This window comes from Bison bison, unplaced genomic scaffold (genome assembly GCF_000754665.1).
Source record: "Bison bison bison isolate TAMUID 2011002044 unplaced genomic scaffold, Bison_UMD1.0 scf7180017864340, whole genome shotgun sequence".
In the NCBI taxonomy this organism is placed as follows: domain Eukaryota; kingdom Metazoa; phylum Chordata; class Mammalia; order Artiodactyla; family Bovidae; genus Bison; species Bison bison.
In genome coordinates, this window is record NW_011494912.1 from 4,664,882 (window position 1) to 4,678,987 (window position 14,106).

At 46.7% G+C, this 14,106-nt stretch overlaps 2 protein-coding genes across 2 annotated transcripts in view; both read left to right on the forward strand.

Annotated features, from left to right (window-relative positions):
• BCL7B (B-cell CLL/lymphoma 7B) overlaps nucleotides 1-10,113 on the forward strand; it is a 19,776-nt gene extending 9,663 nt beyond the window's left edge. The window contains exons 3-6 of the mRNA XM_010854350.1: nucleotides 5,492-5,588; nucleotides 7,766-7,936; nucleotides 8,711-8,790; nucleotides 9,036-10,113. Coding sequence (XP_010852652.1) covers nucleotides 5,492-5,588; nucleotides 7,766-7,936; nucleotides 8,711-8,790; nucleotides 9,036-9,128 — 441 coding nt within the window. The 3' untranslated portion in view covers nucleotides 9,129-10,113. The remainder of the gene's footprint in view (nucleotides 1-5,491; nucleotides 5,589-7,765; nucleotides 7,937-8,710; nucleotides 8,791-9,035) is intronic.
• Nucleotides 10,114-13,459: 3,346 nt separating this feature from the next.
• The window catches only part of BAZ1B (bromodomain adjacent to zinc finger domain, 1B), a 56,610-nt gene continuing 55,963 nt past the window's right edge, over nucleotides 13,460-14,106 (forward strand). Inside the window, exon 1 of the mRNA XM_010854351.1 lies at nucleotides 13,460-13,680. Coding sequence (XP_010852653.1) covers nucleotides 13,460-13,680 — 221 coding nt within the window. The remainder of the gene's footprint in view (nucleotides 13,681-14,106) is intronic.

A 14,106-nucleotide genomic window follows, 5' to 3' on the forward strand; every position in this document is an offset into this window, starting at 1 on the left:
TTGTGTCTTTGCAAAAAATGTTTCCATTTCAAGTAGGGGATTGTTTCTTTAATGGGGGACAGTGCTGAGTCTTCACCCTTACCCACTTCCCCAGGAGTGTTTAGAAATGAGGCAAGGCACTGTTTGGTTGGCCAGCCATGCTAAGCTTTTGGCAACACACGAGTCAGTCCTATGCAGTGAAGAATTAGTCAGCCTGTCCAGAAGGCCAGCAGTGCCCTGCTGCCGAGCACTGATCGGTTTTCAGTTGTGCTGCTGTGTAGTCATTTATAATGTCCTTTTGTACTTTAAAGCCTCTTGGTAGTTATTTTGTCTTTTTCACATTTGTTGTTTGTTTTTCCCATGTAACATGGTCCTAAAACCTTTATTAAAAGAATCATCGTGTAATTTTTGTTCATCTTTCTTTCATTTTGCTTTTTTTTCTATTTGATTAATTTTTGCCCTTGTTATTTTCCTTTTTTTGTTTTATTCTGTTTTTTCCACTTCTTGGGTTGAACACTTAGCACTCTTTTTCTTGTTTTTCTTTGCTTTTTTTTTTGCAGTCCATTTCACTTCTGTAGTTATCTCCCACAGATTTGGACATACATGAGTGTCAGGATATCATGATGGTGTCATTTAGCTGTAAGATTTTCATAGGTTTCTCTTTGGTTTCCTCTTTAACTCAAAGGTTATTTAATAGAATGATATTTAGTTTTCAGATGTGTGAGGTTTTTGAAAGCTGTCCTTTTAAAATTGGTGCTCTGATTGTATGGAATTGGTAGGGTATTTGTTCTTTGGCATTACTGGGACTTTTTTTGTGATCTGATCTGTAATTGAATTGTGGACAGTTCACTTATAATTAAAACAGATATATACTCTCGATATGAAATTAAACAATTGAAGGATTTGTTATGTTATCCAAATCTTCTGTATCTTTGCCCATCTTTGTATGGTTTGCTCTGTATGTTTCTGAAAAGAGTGTGTGAAATTGTTGGTTTGTTTGCTTCTTCATGGTCTCAGTGCAGTTCAGTCGCTCAGTCATGTCCGACTCTGCGACCCTGTGAACCACAGCACGCCAGGCCTCCCTGTCCATCACCAACTCGCAGAGTCCACCCAAACCCATGTCCATTGAGTCGGTGATGCCGTCCAACCATCTCATCTGTCATCCCCTTCTGCTGCCCTCAATTTCTCCCAGCATCAGGGTCTTTTCAAATGAGTCAGCTCTTCGTATCTTTCATGGTCTATGAGTCAGTTATCCTTTGTACTTTGAAGCGCTATTTTTGATCCATGTATGTCTATGATTCTTACGTCATCTTGACCTGTTCCTCTTTTTACCAGTATGTAATATCCTTCTTTGTCCCTTTCTCACCTCACATTCTGTTTTATCTGATACTACACTTTATATCCCATCTTCTTTTGATTTGTATTTGCCTGGTATGTCTTGTAATACTGTTTTTCCCCGTTTTACATTTTTCTGCTTATTGGGCATATTAGGATTAGGTTTAGCTGTGCGTGAGGGAAAACTCAAAATAGCAGTGGTTTAAAGCCGTTATTTTGTTCTTAGAGAAACAGAAGTATGCAGTCCCAAACTGGTGTGGTAATTTTGTTCTAAGAGTCCCCAGGAACCCAGGTTTCCGGCACCCTCTCTCCTTTTCTTTTTAGTTTACTTCTAAGGGAGTAGTGGCCTTACTCATTTTACGTTGTTTCTGCTGGGGTAAGATTACATGTCGTGAAGTTTACCGTCTTAACCTCTGCAGCGTGGACAGTTCAGCAGTGTTGAGTGCATTCACCTTGTATAACCCATCTCTGAAACTCTTCGTCTTGCAGAGGTAAAAAACTCTGTACCCATTAAATAATTCCCCATTCCTCTGTTCGTGTTTGACCTTATATTCCAAGTTCGAGCTCTAGTCATCATTCAGCATATTCAAGTTCAGGGCAGTAAGAGAGTGGAAGGGTTGGCATATAGTGTTTTCATGAATTTAAGGAGTTTTCCAGAAGTCTCCTCAAGATGTATATACTAAGTGTTCATAATAACTGTGGCATGTCTAGGCACCAGAAAGGCTGGGAAAGTGTGACCACCTAAAAATTCTATTTTTATGGACAAGGATTTCAGTCATAATACACTTTGCTTTTCTTTTTTTCTCTTCACCTCATGATGACTAGACAGATTTTCTTCTGCTGATCTGGAAGTTCTGCATTCTATTTTTAATCTTTTTATTGGCAACTTCCAACCTAATAAGACTTACACTAATTTTCCATATCAATGTATAAAGCTTATAAAATTCTGTATTTTTCCTCTGAGCCTCTGGTCTCCATCGCCCCCTTCCCCCCACCCTTTCGTCCCTACCCTGTCCTTTGTTTTGAATGGAATTTCATCTTTTTTTGGCCACACCGTGTGGCTTGTGGGATCTCAGTTCCCTGGCCAGGGACTGAACCCTGGTCAAAGCACTGGGCCCCTGAAAGACTAACCACTGGGCCACCGGGGGACTCCCTAAATGGAATATCCTGTAATGTTGACATCTAGCTTTATTTCTTAACTTTTAGTTTGTTTCATCTCTTTATCCTTTCTTTGTATATTCTGACTTCTTCATCTAGTTTTTGCTCACTAATCTTTTCTTCAGCTCTTATCTATTTCTGCTTATAAACTCATTCACCTAATTTTTACTTTGAACAATTTCATTGCTCATACCAAATATCCTTGGCAGTGGTTCAGAACGACTTTCCCGTGTCATCCTTGTCTTTCTGAGGAGAGTTGCCATATTCTATTTAAGTTCTTCTGTCCTGTTAGTGCACTTTCCCTGGCATAGCTTGCTCTGTTAATTCTTTCATGGGTCTGTTTTCCTCCAGTGTCTGGTTAGTTTTCTCTGTGCACTCATCTTTTCCTTTCGACTTTGAGCTGTGTTGGCTAGAAGCATGTAACCGAGGGGAGAACGTGAGCCTAAGCTCCATGCTTTCTCCTCTAAATAGCTGAGGGGATGGGATTAGCCTCAGGGTTCAGCCTTTCCCTTTGCCCCTCTCTCATCTTCTGCTGTCTCCCAGGGAGCTCTCTAGTACCAGTCTCCACATGCTGCCTTTATCTGCGAGCAGCCATCCTTGCCAAGTCCATGGAAGCCGGTGGGTGAAAGTTAGAGGGGCTCTGGGGCCACCCTTTGTTTTTCATCTACCCTTGGCTCTGGTGATGCCAGTACCATACAGGCCACAGGTCAGGCTGCTCGATCTCTTGTGCCGACGCCCCCTTCCCCATTGCTCAAACGGAAGCCCCTGGCCCTTTCCTATTTCTTTTTTTTTCCACTTGTGCCATATGGGATCTCACTTCCTCAACCAGGGATCAGATTTGCCCCTCCTGCATAGGAAGTGCAGAATCTTAACCACTGGACCTGGGGGACATCCCCCTTTGCTATTTCAGGTTCTGCTTGTCCAGGACCTAGCTCCCTTTGTCTCTCCGAAGGACTTCTCACAGTGTTTGTATTGGTTTCTGAGCTGGACCCTGAGGTCCATTGGTTTATCTACCTTCCACTGGTTTGTGGTAGTGTGCCAGCTTCAAAGGTACTAGCATAGACCTGTTAGGTTAGGAAAAATCAAAAATGATCAAATTGGTAGAGAAGAATACGTGAAGGATGTAAGGGAGTGGGACACTGCTGATGGGAGAATTAACTGGGACAAACTTTCTACAGGTTGATCATATATGTATACTTAAAAAGCTTAATTAACCAGATGTTGGGAATCCTTTCACAATATATACACATATCAAATTACCCCAGGATATACTTTAAATATTGTACAGTTTTATTTGTCAGTTATACCTCAGTAAAGCTGAGAGTGTGTGTGTGTGGGAGCCTTCAGAATATTTACGCCTTTGATCTAGAAGTTTTACCTCTAGACATTTATCCTCAGGACATAATCGTGATGTGTACAAGGTACATCTGCAGTGTTGAGTATTCCAGTATTGTTCGTGGTATTTAAAAATGCAAGCAAAATGAAGATCTTAGCTGTAAAGAATTAAGTTATTGTGCACCTGTATATTGTACAGCTTTGTTACCCTTTTAAAAGATGGTCTGAAAGACTACTCAGTGGCATAGAAAAATGTTTTTAATATGATGAGTTGGGGTGGGGAGCAAGTTATAAGGTTGAATCATGGTCCATTTCGATACAATTATGTTCGGGCATCTCTGGTTGTGCAGGTGATTTTCATCTCTTTTCCTGTATTTTCAGAATTTCTTACAGTGAATGCATATTTTACGTGAGCACAGAATCCGAGCAGAGAGTCATTGAACTAAGGAGAGATCAGGGAAAAATAACAGTAAGACCAAAAGTTGGCATGGGTGCTGTGACGCTCATACTCCAAATGTATTGCCAGCCTTCTAGTAGAGAGTAGGGAGGCACAGGGTATTTTAAGAGAGATATGTTTATACTTTCTGATCTAGAAGAATTTTTTTTTTTTGGTGTGAATTTCGCCAATAATCCAGGAAAAATAAAAGTTAAGCATTGTAGATTTATTTCTACTAGTACTAAACAAACACAGTCCTAAATAAGGTAAAGCTAAATGTCCACTAGTTGAGTAGTGATTGAGTGAGTATGATACTGGGAATATTATGCAGCCAGTAAAAATCATGTTTAGGTAGCCTCTGTAGTTAAATGGTAAAGTGTAATTGCGCTAAAATTATGTCTGCATATAAAACAGAAGGGAAGGACTACATACATATATATGTACAGTTGACTTACTGCCGAGTTACGATTGAGAGTATTCACAAAAACTAAGCTGTGTTACTAGTACAATGCGTGTACGATAAAGTGACAAGTATGTGAAGTATGGGTTAGTAAGTTTGGGATTGTCCAGATTTGAAATTCCAGCTGTGAGGATGCTCTCATTTGCAAATGCTTGGGTTGGTGATTGCCTTTCCTGTGGGCTGGTGTGTTGCAAGCTAGTGCTTACCTTCCACTGTGGTTCCCCCACCCATGTGACTTGCATCCCGCCTGAAGGCAGAGGTGGACATGGGAGGTCACTCCAAGTGGATGGGGTGGGTTGGTCAGGAGTAGAGCTTGGAGGGGCCCCTTGTCTTGTCCCTGCTCACATCACATATAAAGTGACTCCTTCCTTTGTCCAGTCAAAGGGCCTTTCTTCTTTCACTTTTTACCCCTAGCTGTGCTCCTGAAACGGATCTTTGCTCAAATGAGTATTTTGTAATTCTCACCCATGTAGGGAAGGATCGAGCAGAGCATTCTGATCAGGGCAGAAAGCAGGAGGGTCCCACAGAGAACTCCAGTGGAAGCAGATATATATAGCTGCCTTTTTCTTGTGAGTCATGAGATTAGCGCTGGAAGGGTCCATTTTACTGATAGAGCCACTGAGGCCCGGGGACACCTTGTCCAGATCCTGTTATTCCTTGGGTCTTAAAACCCCCGTTGTTCCTCATGTTCCTAATCCAGACCTCTGTGGTGTCTCAGCACCTTCTTTCTCTCTTTCTGTGAGTCTTCTGCTTGGCTCTGTCATATTCCTCTTTTTTTCCTTTTCTAGAAAGAAAAGTCAAAATCGAACAGTTCCGCAGCCCGGGAACCTAATGGCTTTCCCTCTGATGCCTCAGCCAATTCCTCTCTCCTTCTTGAATTCCAGGGTGAGTTGCATCCTCATGTCTTTCTTGCAGGAAAATGAATATTTAGATGACCCATCAGTAATCCGAAGACTAGCCTGTGTGTCATTTCAGTGCCCACGGTTTTGCTGGTGTCTTGCTGGGCACCTGACAGAAGTCTTTGCATTTCGACTTCACAGTAACCCTGCAGGACAGACGAGTCTCCTCACTTTCCAGTTAAGGAACCTGAGGCCCAGGGAGGCGAGGCGCCACGTCTAAAGTTAGTCACTCGTAAGTGAGGACCGGTGGTAGGTCCTGGTTTTCTGGATCAGAAGCTCTGTTCTTTAGACTGTGCATTTGATGAGAGCGCTTCAGAGGGGCGCCTCCCCCTTCCACCCCCAGGCTGGGGCGTCTGTCTGTCTGTCTACAGTTAGGCCAAGCCCCGCCTCCTAAGCCAGTCTTCGGTAGACGTCCGGCCTGAGTCAGCACTGCACTGAGAGCGCGACCTTTTCTACCTGTGTGGCAGTTCCTGCTTAGGAACACTATCACTGCAGTGTCTCCTTTTTACATTTGCATCAGCCTGGGTTATAAACCAGGCAGTTACCATCGTCCCGATTTAAGGCAACTGATACTTGGAGGAGAAAAGTATCTACCTAAGCTGAGAAGTGACAGAACTCTATTATTTTGTGTAATAAAATGCTACTTCCATTTTAGTGTAGAAGATAGTGGTCATTGCAGGATGAAGACTAGAAAAGGCTTACAGTTTTCTCTTTGGAGCTAGACTGGGAACAGCCAGGTATCCCCTCCTTCCCTCTGCCCTAACCGCCCCTACCCCACGGTTGGCATGGTACAGAAGAGACTACAGGGGGACAGTCCTCCAGCTGCGTGAGCTGTCTCCACAGCATAAAGCTCCGGGAGACATGGGAGGCTCCACTTCTTCAGCTTGGCCACCGTCTCACCCTTTTCATGCCCTGAACCTTTAGTGCGCTCCTGCTGGGTGCCAGGTCCTGTGTACTGTGCTGGAGACTCAAGGACCCGTGAGCCACAGAGCCTGCCTGCACCGGGTGTAACGGAGGGAGACCACTGTGTAGCATAGTAAACGCAGGTGTGCACAGCAAGTGGCGGGAGCCTGAGGGGGGTGGTCGTGCCCACCCAAGGGAGCCTGGGACCCAGGGCTCTGCAGAGGAGAGGATGCCTGAGCTTCCGGTTGGCAGGCATCGGGGCTTTTCAGGAAGATGGGAAGGAGCACGTCATACCAGACACGGTGCTGGTAGCTGCTCTTAGGTTTGGGTCCGACCTGGCTGGAGCCAAGGATACGTAGGGAGAACGGCAGGCAATGAGCCTGGAGATTCGAGAGCAGTGTTTAGGATGTGATAGGGCCCTCTAGTGGGCAGCAGGAACCACAGAAGGGTTTAGAAAGTTCACCCTGGCAGTGGTGTGAGGTCTGCGGCGGGGAGGCTGAGACCCAAGGGAGGGCAGCTGGATGGCTGTTGCCAGAGGCCAGGCCTGAGCTGAGGCAGTGGGGAGGAAGGAGTGGACACACGTGGCATCAGAGCAGTAGGACAGGTCCGATTTGGTGACTGGCTGCTGGAGGTTGGGGAGAGGAAGGAATTGTTGAGTCAGTTTTTAAGTTAGGTGGTGACTTTAAGCCTTCAACAGCGCTTCCCAGGTGGGATCCAGTGGTCCATGAGGCAGTGAGGCAGAGCCTGGGCAGGTGCAAGGCCTGAGCTGACCACCTCCAGACCCTGTCACCCTCCTTCAGATAGTTGAGAATGGCAGACAGACTGTCATTTTCTACACCTCTTGTGAGAAAGGTTCAGAGGCAGAGCCACGTCCCTCCATTCACTGGATTGTGAGAAAATACCAGGTCCCAGCTATAATTAGTGGATACTAAAGAAGGGACTCATATGCGTATATTAACCTCCTTGACATATAAATGTTGCATAAACTTAAAGATTCTGGCTTCATCCGGTGGTGCTTAGAATATATGTCATAAAATAACATGTACTTAAATTGGTCAATTTAGATTCTATTGGTAATTTGCGATGTGCAGAAGCCCTGGGAATGTCTGCCCTTGGTTCAGGGGCTGTTTGCAGCTGTGATCGGTATGTGCCCAGCTGTGTCCACGCTGTCTGCAGAGACCCCAGGCCCTTGGCTCTGTACTGAGTCCCCCTCGAGCGTGACCGGCCTCAGCCATTGCCTTTGTCATGTTTGATTTTCAGATGAAAACAGCAACCAGAGTTCTGTGTCTGATGTCTATCAGCTCAAGGTGGACAGCAGCACCAACTCGAGCCCCAGCCCCCAGCAGAGCGAGTCCCTGAGCCCTGCGCACACCTCTGACTTCCGCACAGACGACTCCCAGCCCCCCACGCTGGGCCAAGAGATCCTTGAAGGTGAGTCTTCCCTGGCCCAGGATGTGTGTCTTGGAGGGGCCATGCTCTTGCTTTTGATCTTCTTAAGAGTCACTGGTTAGAGACGGTGCCTCAGAGCTGGCAGCTTCAAGCTGTTTGTCCGTTGTTTGAGGCTCTTTTGGGAAATGGTTGTATTTTCCCCTTTCACAGAATGATGGAAAGAAACAGCAACACGATTGAGTGCCAGGCTCTCCTCAAGGAAGGCACTTTTCATATTTGAGGCCTGGTATGAGTCTTGGGTTTCCCTGGTGGCTCAGCAATAAAGAATCTGCCTGCAGTGCAAGAGATCCGGGTTCGATCCCTAGGTTGGGAAGATCCCCTAGAGAAGGAAATGGCAACCCACTCCAGTATTCTTGCTGGGAAATCCCATAGAGGAGCCTGGTAGGCTACAGTCCATGGGGTCACAAAAGATTTGGACACAACTTAGTGACTAAAACAGCAAACATGATTCTCCTTTCAAAAACCTCATGGAATAGCAACTGTTGTCTTCGTTTATCCATGAGGAAGTTGTCTTAAAAAGTTCAGTTGCTTGGCCACGATCCCACAGCTGGTGGAACTGCCTGATTTGTTTCATTCCTTCTAACTTCGGAGTTAGTGCCCTTTGTACTGGATTCTGCAAATTTCTTCTTAGAACGTATGTTGATTCTATAACCAGTGGATACCCCTTCACCAAGGCGCTTCTCAGGAACACTCCCCCAACCTGGGGGGGTCTCCTGTCCCAGCAGGCCCTGCATTACACTGAACTTGCTTTTTCAGAGCCCTCCCTGCCTGCCTCAGAAGTTGCTGATGAACCTCCGACCCTCACGAAGGAAGAACCAGTTCCTCTAGAGACACAGGTAAGGAGGTGCTTTGGTTTTCATAGTTTCTAAGGAAAATATCAGGGCTCTGTTGATGTTCACTGGCTCTCTAGCATGGGAGGGATGTAGTGGGGGTTGGGAGGCAGCAAGGGATGCTGGTTAGAAGGTTAGGAGGTAGAGAAGAGGTCCTGTGATCTGTGAGACAGTCGGGGTTGTGATTAGGGTGGAAGGGGAGGTCTGCTTCAGAGGGATGCCTTGTCATTCCATGCTCTGGCTGCGTCTAGATTGCTGAGGAAGAGGAAGACTCAAGTGCCCCTCCCCTGAAACGCTTCTGTATGGACCAGCCTGCAGTGCCGCAGACAGCGTCGGAAAGCTAGCACCACCCTGGCGCCCTTCACCTCCAGGCCCCATGCCTCTATTTATTGCATTCTGGTTCTGGCTGTGCTGTGTTGCTGGGGTAAGGGCGAGCACCGGGATCCAGAGCCTGCACCTCAGAGCCTTCTGGGCTGGAAGGCGGACGCAGGACCTGGGGTCGTAGCATCATCTTCCTGTCCCTGGCACCTGTGTCTGCCTGGTCCTGAGAAGAGGAGCACTCCTGTCCTCTTTGCACCCCAAGGAGGCTGGCGCCTCAGCCGCTTCAGGATCATCTGTCACCTCCAGTAGCAGTCTCTGCTCCACAGCCTCTGGACTGAGCTGCTGGTGCTTCTGCAAGAGGAAAGAGAGGGGGAAGGCACCCTCCAGAGAAGAGCGTGCCGAGGGCTTACTTGAACTTGAACGGAGACTGTAGATTCATGGACTTGCCCATAGGGCTAGGGACCCTGTAGGCTGCTGTTGGAGAATGCCTGAGTGGACTCTGGAGGGAAGGGAAGGGCTTAACTCCACACGACGGCAGAAAAGTCCCACCTAGACTTCATGCTATCCTGGCACTTGGACCCATTCCTGAGGCCGTCCTGCCTCTCGTGGGCTCTCTGGCTGCTGACAGTCCTTTGTCCCCCCACTGTAGCCACCCTCTTCCCCCAACACACACAAACACGCACATACTCGCAGCTGTTTCCACCTGGACATTTCATTCCAGTATCCCCCTGCCTCCTGCCATGGTCCCCAGCTCTCCTGCCGCAGACTCTGCCCCAGCGAGAATTTGAGGTTCTGACAGTACTCATCCCCACAGTACTCCTTTAGCCCAGACTTTCTAGAAAGTTCCCTTTTCTTCGAAATCTGCATGTTTCATCGAACCTTGTGATTTTATTTTTTGTTTCAAAAAAGTTTAAGAAAATGGAAATGGACAACGGTGAGTGAAGACATATTTTAGCACTGAATAGAATATTTTTAAAATTAAACTATTTGAAATATGTCTTGTTGGCAGCTGAGTGTGTCATTCTTGAGGGTTGTGGGGGCAGGGGCTGGTGGTGATGGTGGCTGAGTGCTTGTGAAGTCACTGTGGGCTGGGCCCTGCCAGTTGTCTTGACTCCCACAGAGTGACTTCAGTGAAAATGATTTGGAGACTCTGTTTGAGGTTGTCACGTCCTTGGAGTTATACTTCTGCCCCGGTGTACACAGAATACAACCCTATGTACATGGGATGTGTTTCCCACAGCTCCAGGTCCTTAGGTGGCTGACTCTTTAAGTTTTTCTTTTAATTTTTTATTATGGTAAAATACACAACCATAAAATTTACCATTTTAACCATTTTAAAGAACAGTTCAGTGGCACCAAGTGCATTCACAGCAATGCACAATCATTACCACTATACAGCTCCAAATGTTTTCATTGCCTCAAGCAGAAACCCATACCCATTAAGCCCTCACTTCCCACTTGCCCCTCCCCCAAGGTGATGGAGGGAAGGGAAATAATAAAAGACAGTGGATTTGGGAAGTTCTGAGGTTTAGGAACCAACAGGACAGGCCGGAAAAGACCAGCCAGAAGCTGAAACTGTAGGGACTTCCCTTGCCATCCAGTTGTTAGGATTCCAGACTTCCGCTACAGGGGACTTAGGTTTGATCCCAGGTCAGGGAACTATATCCTCTTAAGTTGCATCACACAATGAAAAAAAGTGACAGAAGCTGAAACTGTCTAATAAGGGTTTAGGTCTGTATCAGTGAAAGACGAGTGTTAAACTGGAGTCAGAAATGGAGGACAACTGCCAAGCAACAGTCACATTAAAGCTTATTATTTTCTGTTTTAAAATGAAAATATCACTATAGAAAAACATACTGCAAAAATACATGAAAACATAATGAAAGAAAAAAAAAACCACCACCCATAACTCCCATCTCTGCAAGGTAAGCACTGTTCTTTATTTGGAGAGCCACTTCTCAGCTCTCCTTTTTGTGTAGCTACAGCTGACATTCTCTATTCTTAAAGCCCCACCTCTAGTTTCCACTTCCGGCAGGATTTCCAGCTGTTCTTGATGGCTCTCCAGGGTACCTCCAGTTCTTGGGGCTGAGCCCGAGCCCATCCCTGAGTCTCCCACTACATCTCTGCTTTACCAACACCAGGGCTGGGTTCGGTCCACAGCGGCCACAAGCACTGGAATGACTTTGGTGCCCATTCTGATGTGCAACTGGGTGCGTTTTGGAAATACCAAAAATGGCCCCTCGTTTTTCTCCCCCCAATGTTTTTGGAGTTTTCACTCTGCGTGTAGTCTGCCATTAGGTGTCTAGTCCTGCAAGCATCCATCCCGTTAGTCACCTTGTCTGTGCCTCTGAAGTCCGGCCACTTGTCTTCACCGACCTTGCTGACCATTTGCCCCATCACCGCTCCTGCCATTCCCTTCCACGTGGTCACTCCCATTCAACCCTCACATGCTGTGGCAGAACGAGAACTTGCCTTTGCCATTCTCTCTTGATACTATCTGGCTGGAGATCCCTGTGTTTAGGCCCTGAATTTACCACGTCTGCTCTGCTGCTCCTGCCTAGGATGTCCATCCCTCTTTTCTGCCTAGTGAGCTGCAACTTCTCTTCACAATCAGCTCAAATGCCATGGCCTCTGAGGTTTCTCCTAATCCTCTTAGAAGAAATGGCTACTGAAGGGAGATAAGCTCTCTTCACTGCTAGATGGCCTGAAGGGGCTTCAAAGAGCTGACATCTGACTTAGATCAATGGGGGGGAAAATGTTGCCTGCCACATCAGTAAACAAAGATGTTGCAGGCATCCAGCCATCACCTTACAGCGGCTGAAGGAAGGGAACTTAGGATAGAAACAGGATGCCTGCCATCTAGGTCCACTCTCAACACCCCTCCCCAGAAACTCAGGATGAAAAAGCACAGGATACTGGCCCCAGATAGTGGAGGTGCATATCAAAGGAAAGATTTCAATGAGCTGGAACTTTTGCATCTTCCCATCCATAGGAAAGCACTAAATTCCTCAACTTGAGATACTTGGTTTTCTTTTAATTAACAGTAATCTTTCTTGACTTCCCTGGTGGTCCAGTGGCTAAGACTCTTCGCTCCCAAAGCAGGGGGCCTGGGTTTGATCCCTGATCAGGGAACTAGGTTCCACATGTTTCAACTAAGAATTTGCAGGCCACAACTAAAGAGCCTGCATGTGGCATCTAAGACCTAGCACAGCCAAATAAATATTTTAAAAAAACAAACAAAAATCCCAGTAATCTTTCCGTGTTCTGACTACCTGGCTTTGGTTGCAAAAACTCCTATGTATCCTGGCTCCTCCCTTACCTCTTGCGAGCAGTCTCTCAGACTGTCTGAGATACTGTTGCCCGGGCTTAAGTCCTTGGTTTTGTCTGCCAAATAAAACATAATTCACAACTTTTAGGTTGTGCATTTTTCAGTAGAAAAATGAGAATTTACCTTTTACTGGCAATGATCCTTCTCACTTTAAGGTGAGAAGAAAAGAGAAAAAGGTCTGGCATTGGCATGTTGCCATTCAGGGACACCTAGCAGTTTATTCCTGTCTAGGCTGGAAAGACATGTTCTTGGGCCACTGCAGATTTTTGAACCAAGGTAGTAAACAAGAAGATTCTTGAGAGTCCCTTGGACTTCAAGATCAAACCAGATTTGAATATTCATTGGAAGGACTGATGCTGAAGCTCCAATACTTTGGCCCTCTGATGGGAAGAGCTAACTCACTGGAAAAGACCCTAATGCTGGGAAAGATTAAGGGCAGGAGGAGAAGGGGGTGACAGAGGATGAGATGATTAGGTAGCATCACCGACTCAATAGACATGAATCTGAGCAAACTCTGGAAGATAGTGAAGGACAGGAGAGCCTGGTGTGCTGCAATCCATGGGGTCACAAAGAGTCTGATACAACTTAGCGATTGAACAACAAACAATTTAATAGGCATGAATGATTAAAAAGTGTGTTTCTGACTGTACTTGATGGGCAAACAAATTTTGAGTGACTGTGGTCTACTTAGAGTAGCTCAAACGTTCTCACTCTCCAGGCACGGTTATTTGTTTTCCTACTGCACCCTATGAAAGCATTCATCACATAGAACGGTGATTATCTCTTATTTTTTTCAGAGCAGTAGTATCTGTCTTATTTTCTTCCCCTGTTGCCCCAAAAGACTATATGAGTGAATGAATTTATCTTTAATAGACATGTCCTTTAATATATTTTTCCAAAGAAGCTTCTATATTATCCTTTCCAGCAAACTCCTAGAAGCAAGCATTATACTAAATATCCCACTCTCGTCTAGAAGTTAACTTTACGGGGACCCAACCTGAACCGCAAGTAATCTCAACAGAACCGATGCCGATAAAGTCTCCGGGTTACTTCCCGCCAACCCGTTCTTCCGTGAGCCCCACCCGCGCATCTCCGGGCGTGGCCGAACGCGGTGCCTTTAAGAAGGGGGCGGAGCCCGAGTGGAAAGACAAAGCCCCTGGCCGCGCGCTCCCCCTCCCCCCTCCGGCGCACCACACGGACAGTGGTGCCCGGATGTCGGTGTCGCCTTCGGTGACAGATGGCGCAGAGTCAGTACATGATAGAGGGCTTTTCTGGCCTGACCTCTCTGAATTCCCGGCCTTTCGGTTCCTCGTTTTTCCCCACTTTCAACTCCGCCGCCGGAGGCCCGCGCGTCTGTCACTGGCGCTTACATAACGTGACCTTTCACCTCTTCATACTGCCCTCTAGTGAGCTGCAACCCAACTAGGCGGCCCGGGAAGGGGGCGGGACCCAACCGCAGAGCGGCAGCTCCTCTGAGCCAATAGATTTTGGGTGCTGACCAGTTCTCCGCCTATTGGAGCATTCGCCACCGGCGCCACAGGGGAGCAAGTTAGTGTGCGCGCTGGCCGGGCGGGGGGTGGAGGGGAATCTCCCGCCATTTTTCAATAATTTCCTCCGGTGCAGCTGAGGACGAGTCGTGACTGCCGAACGCGGGGACCCGTAGAGAAGGGTGG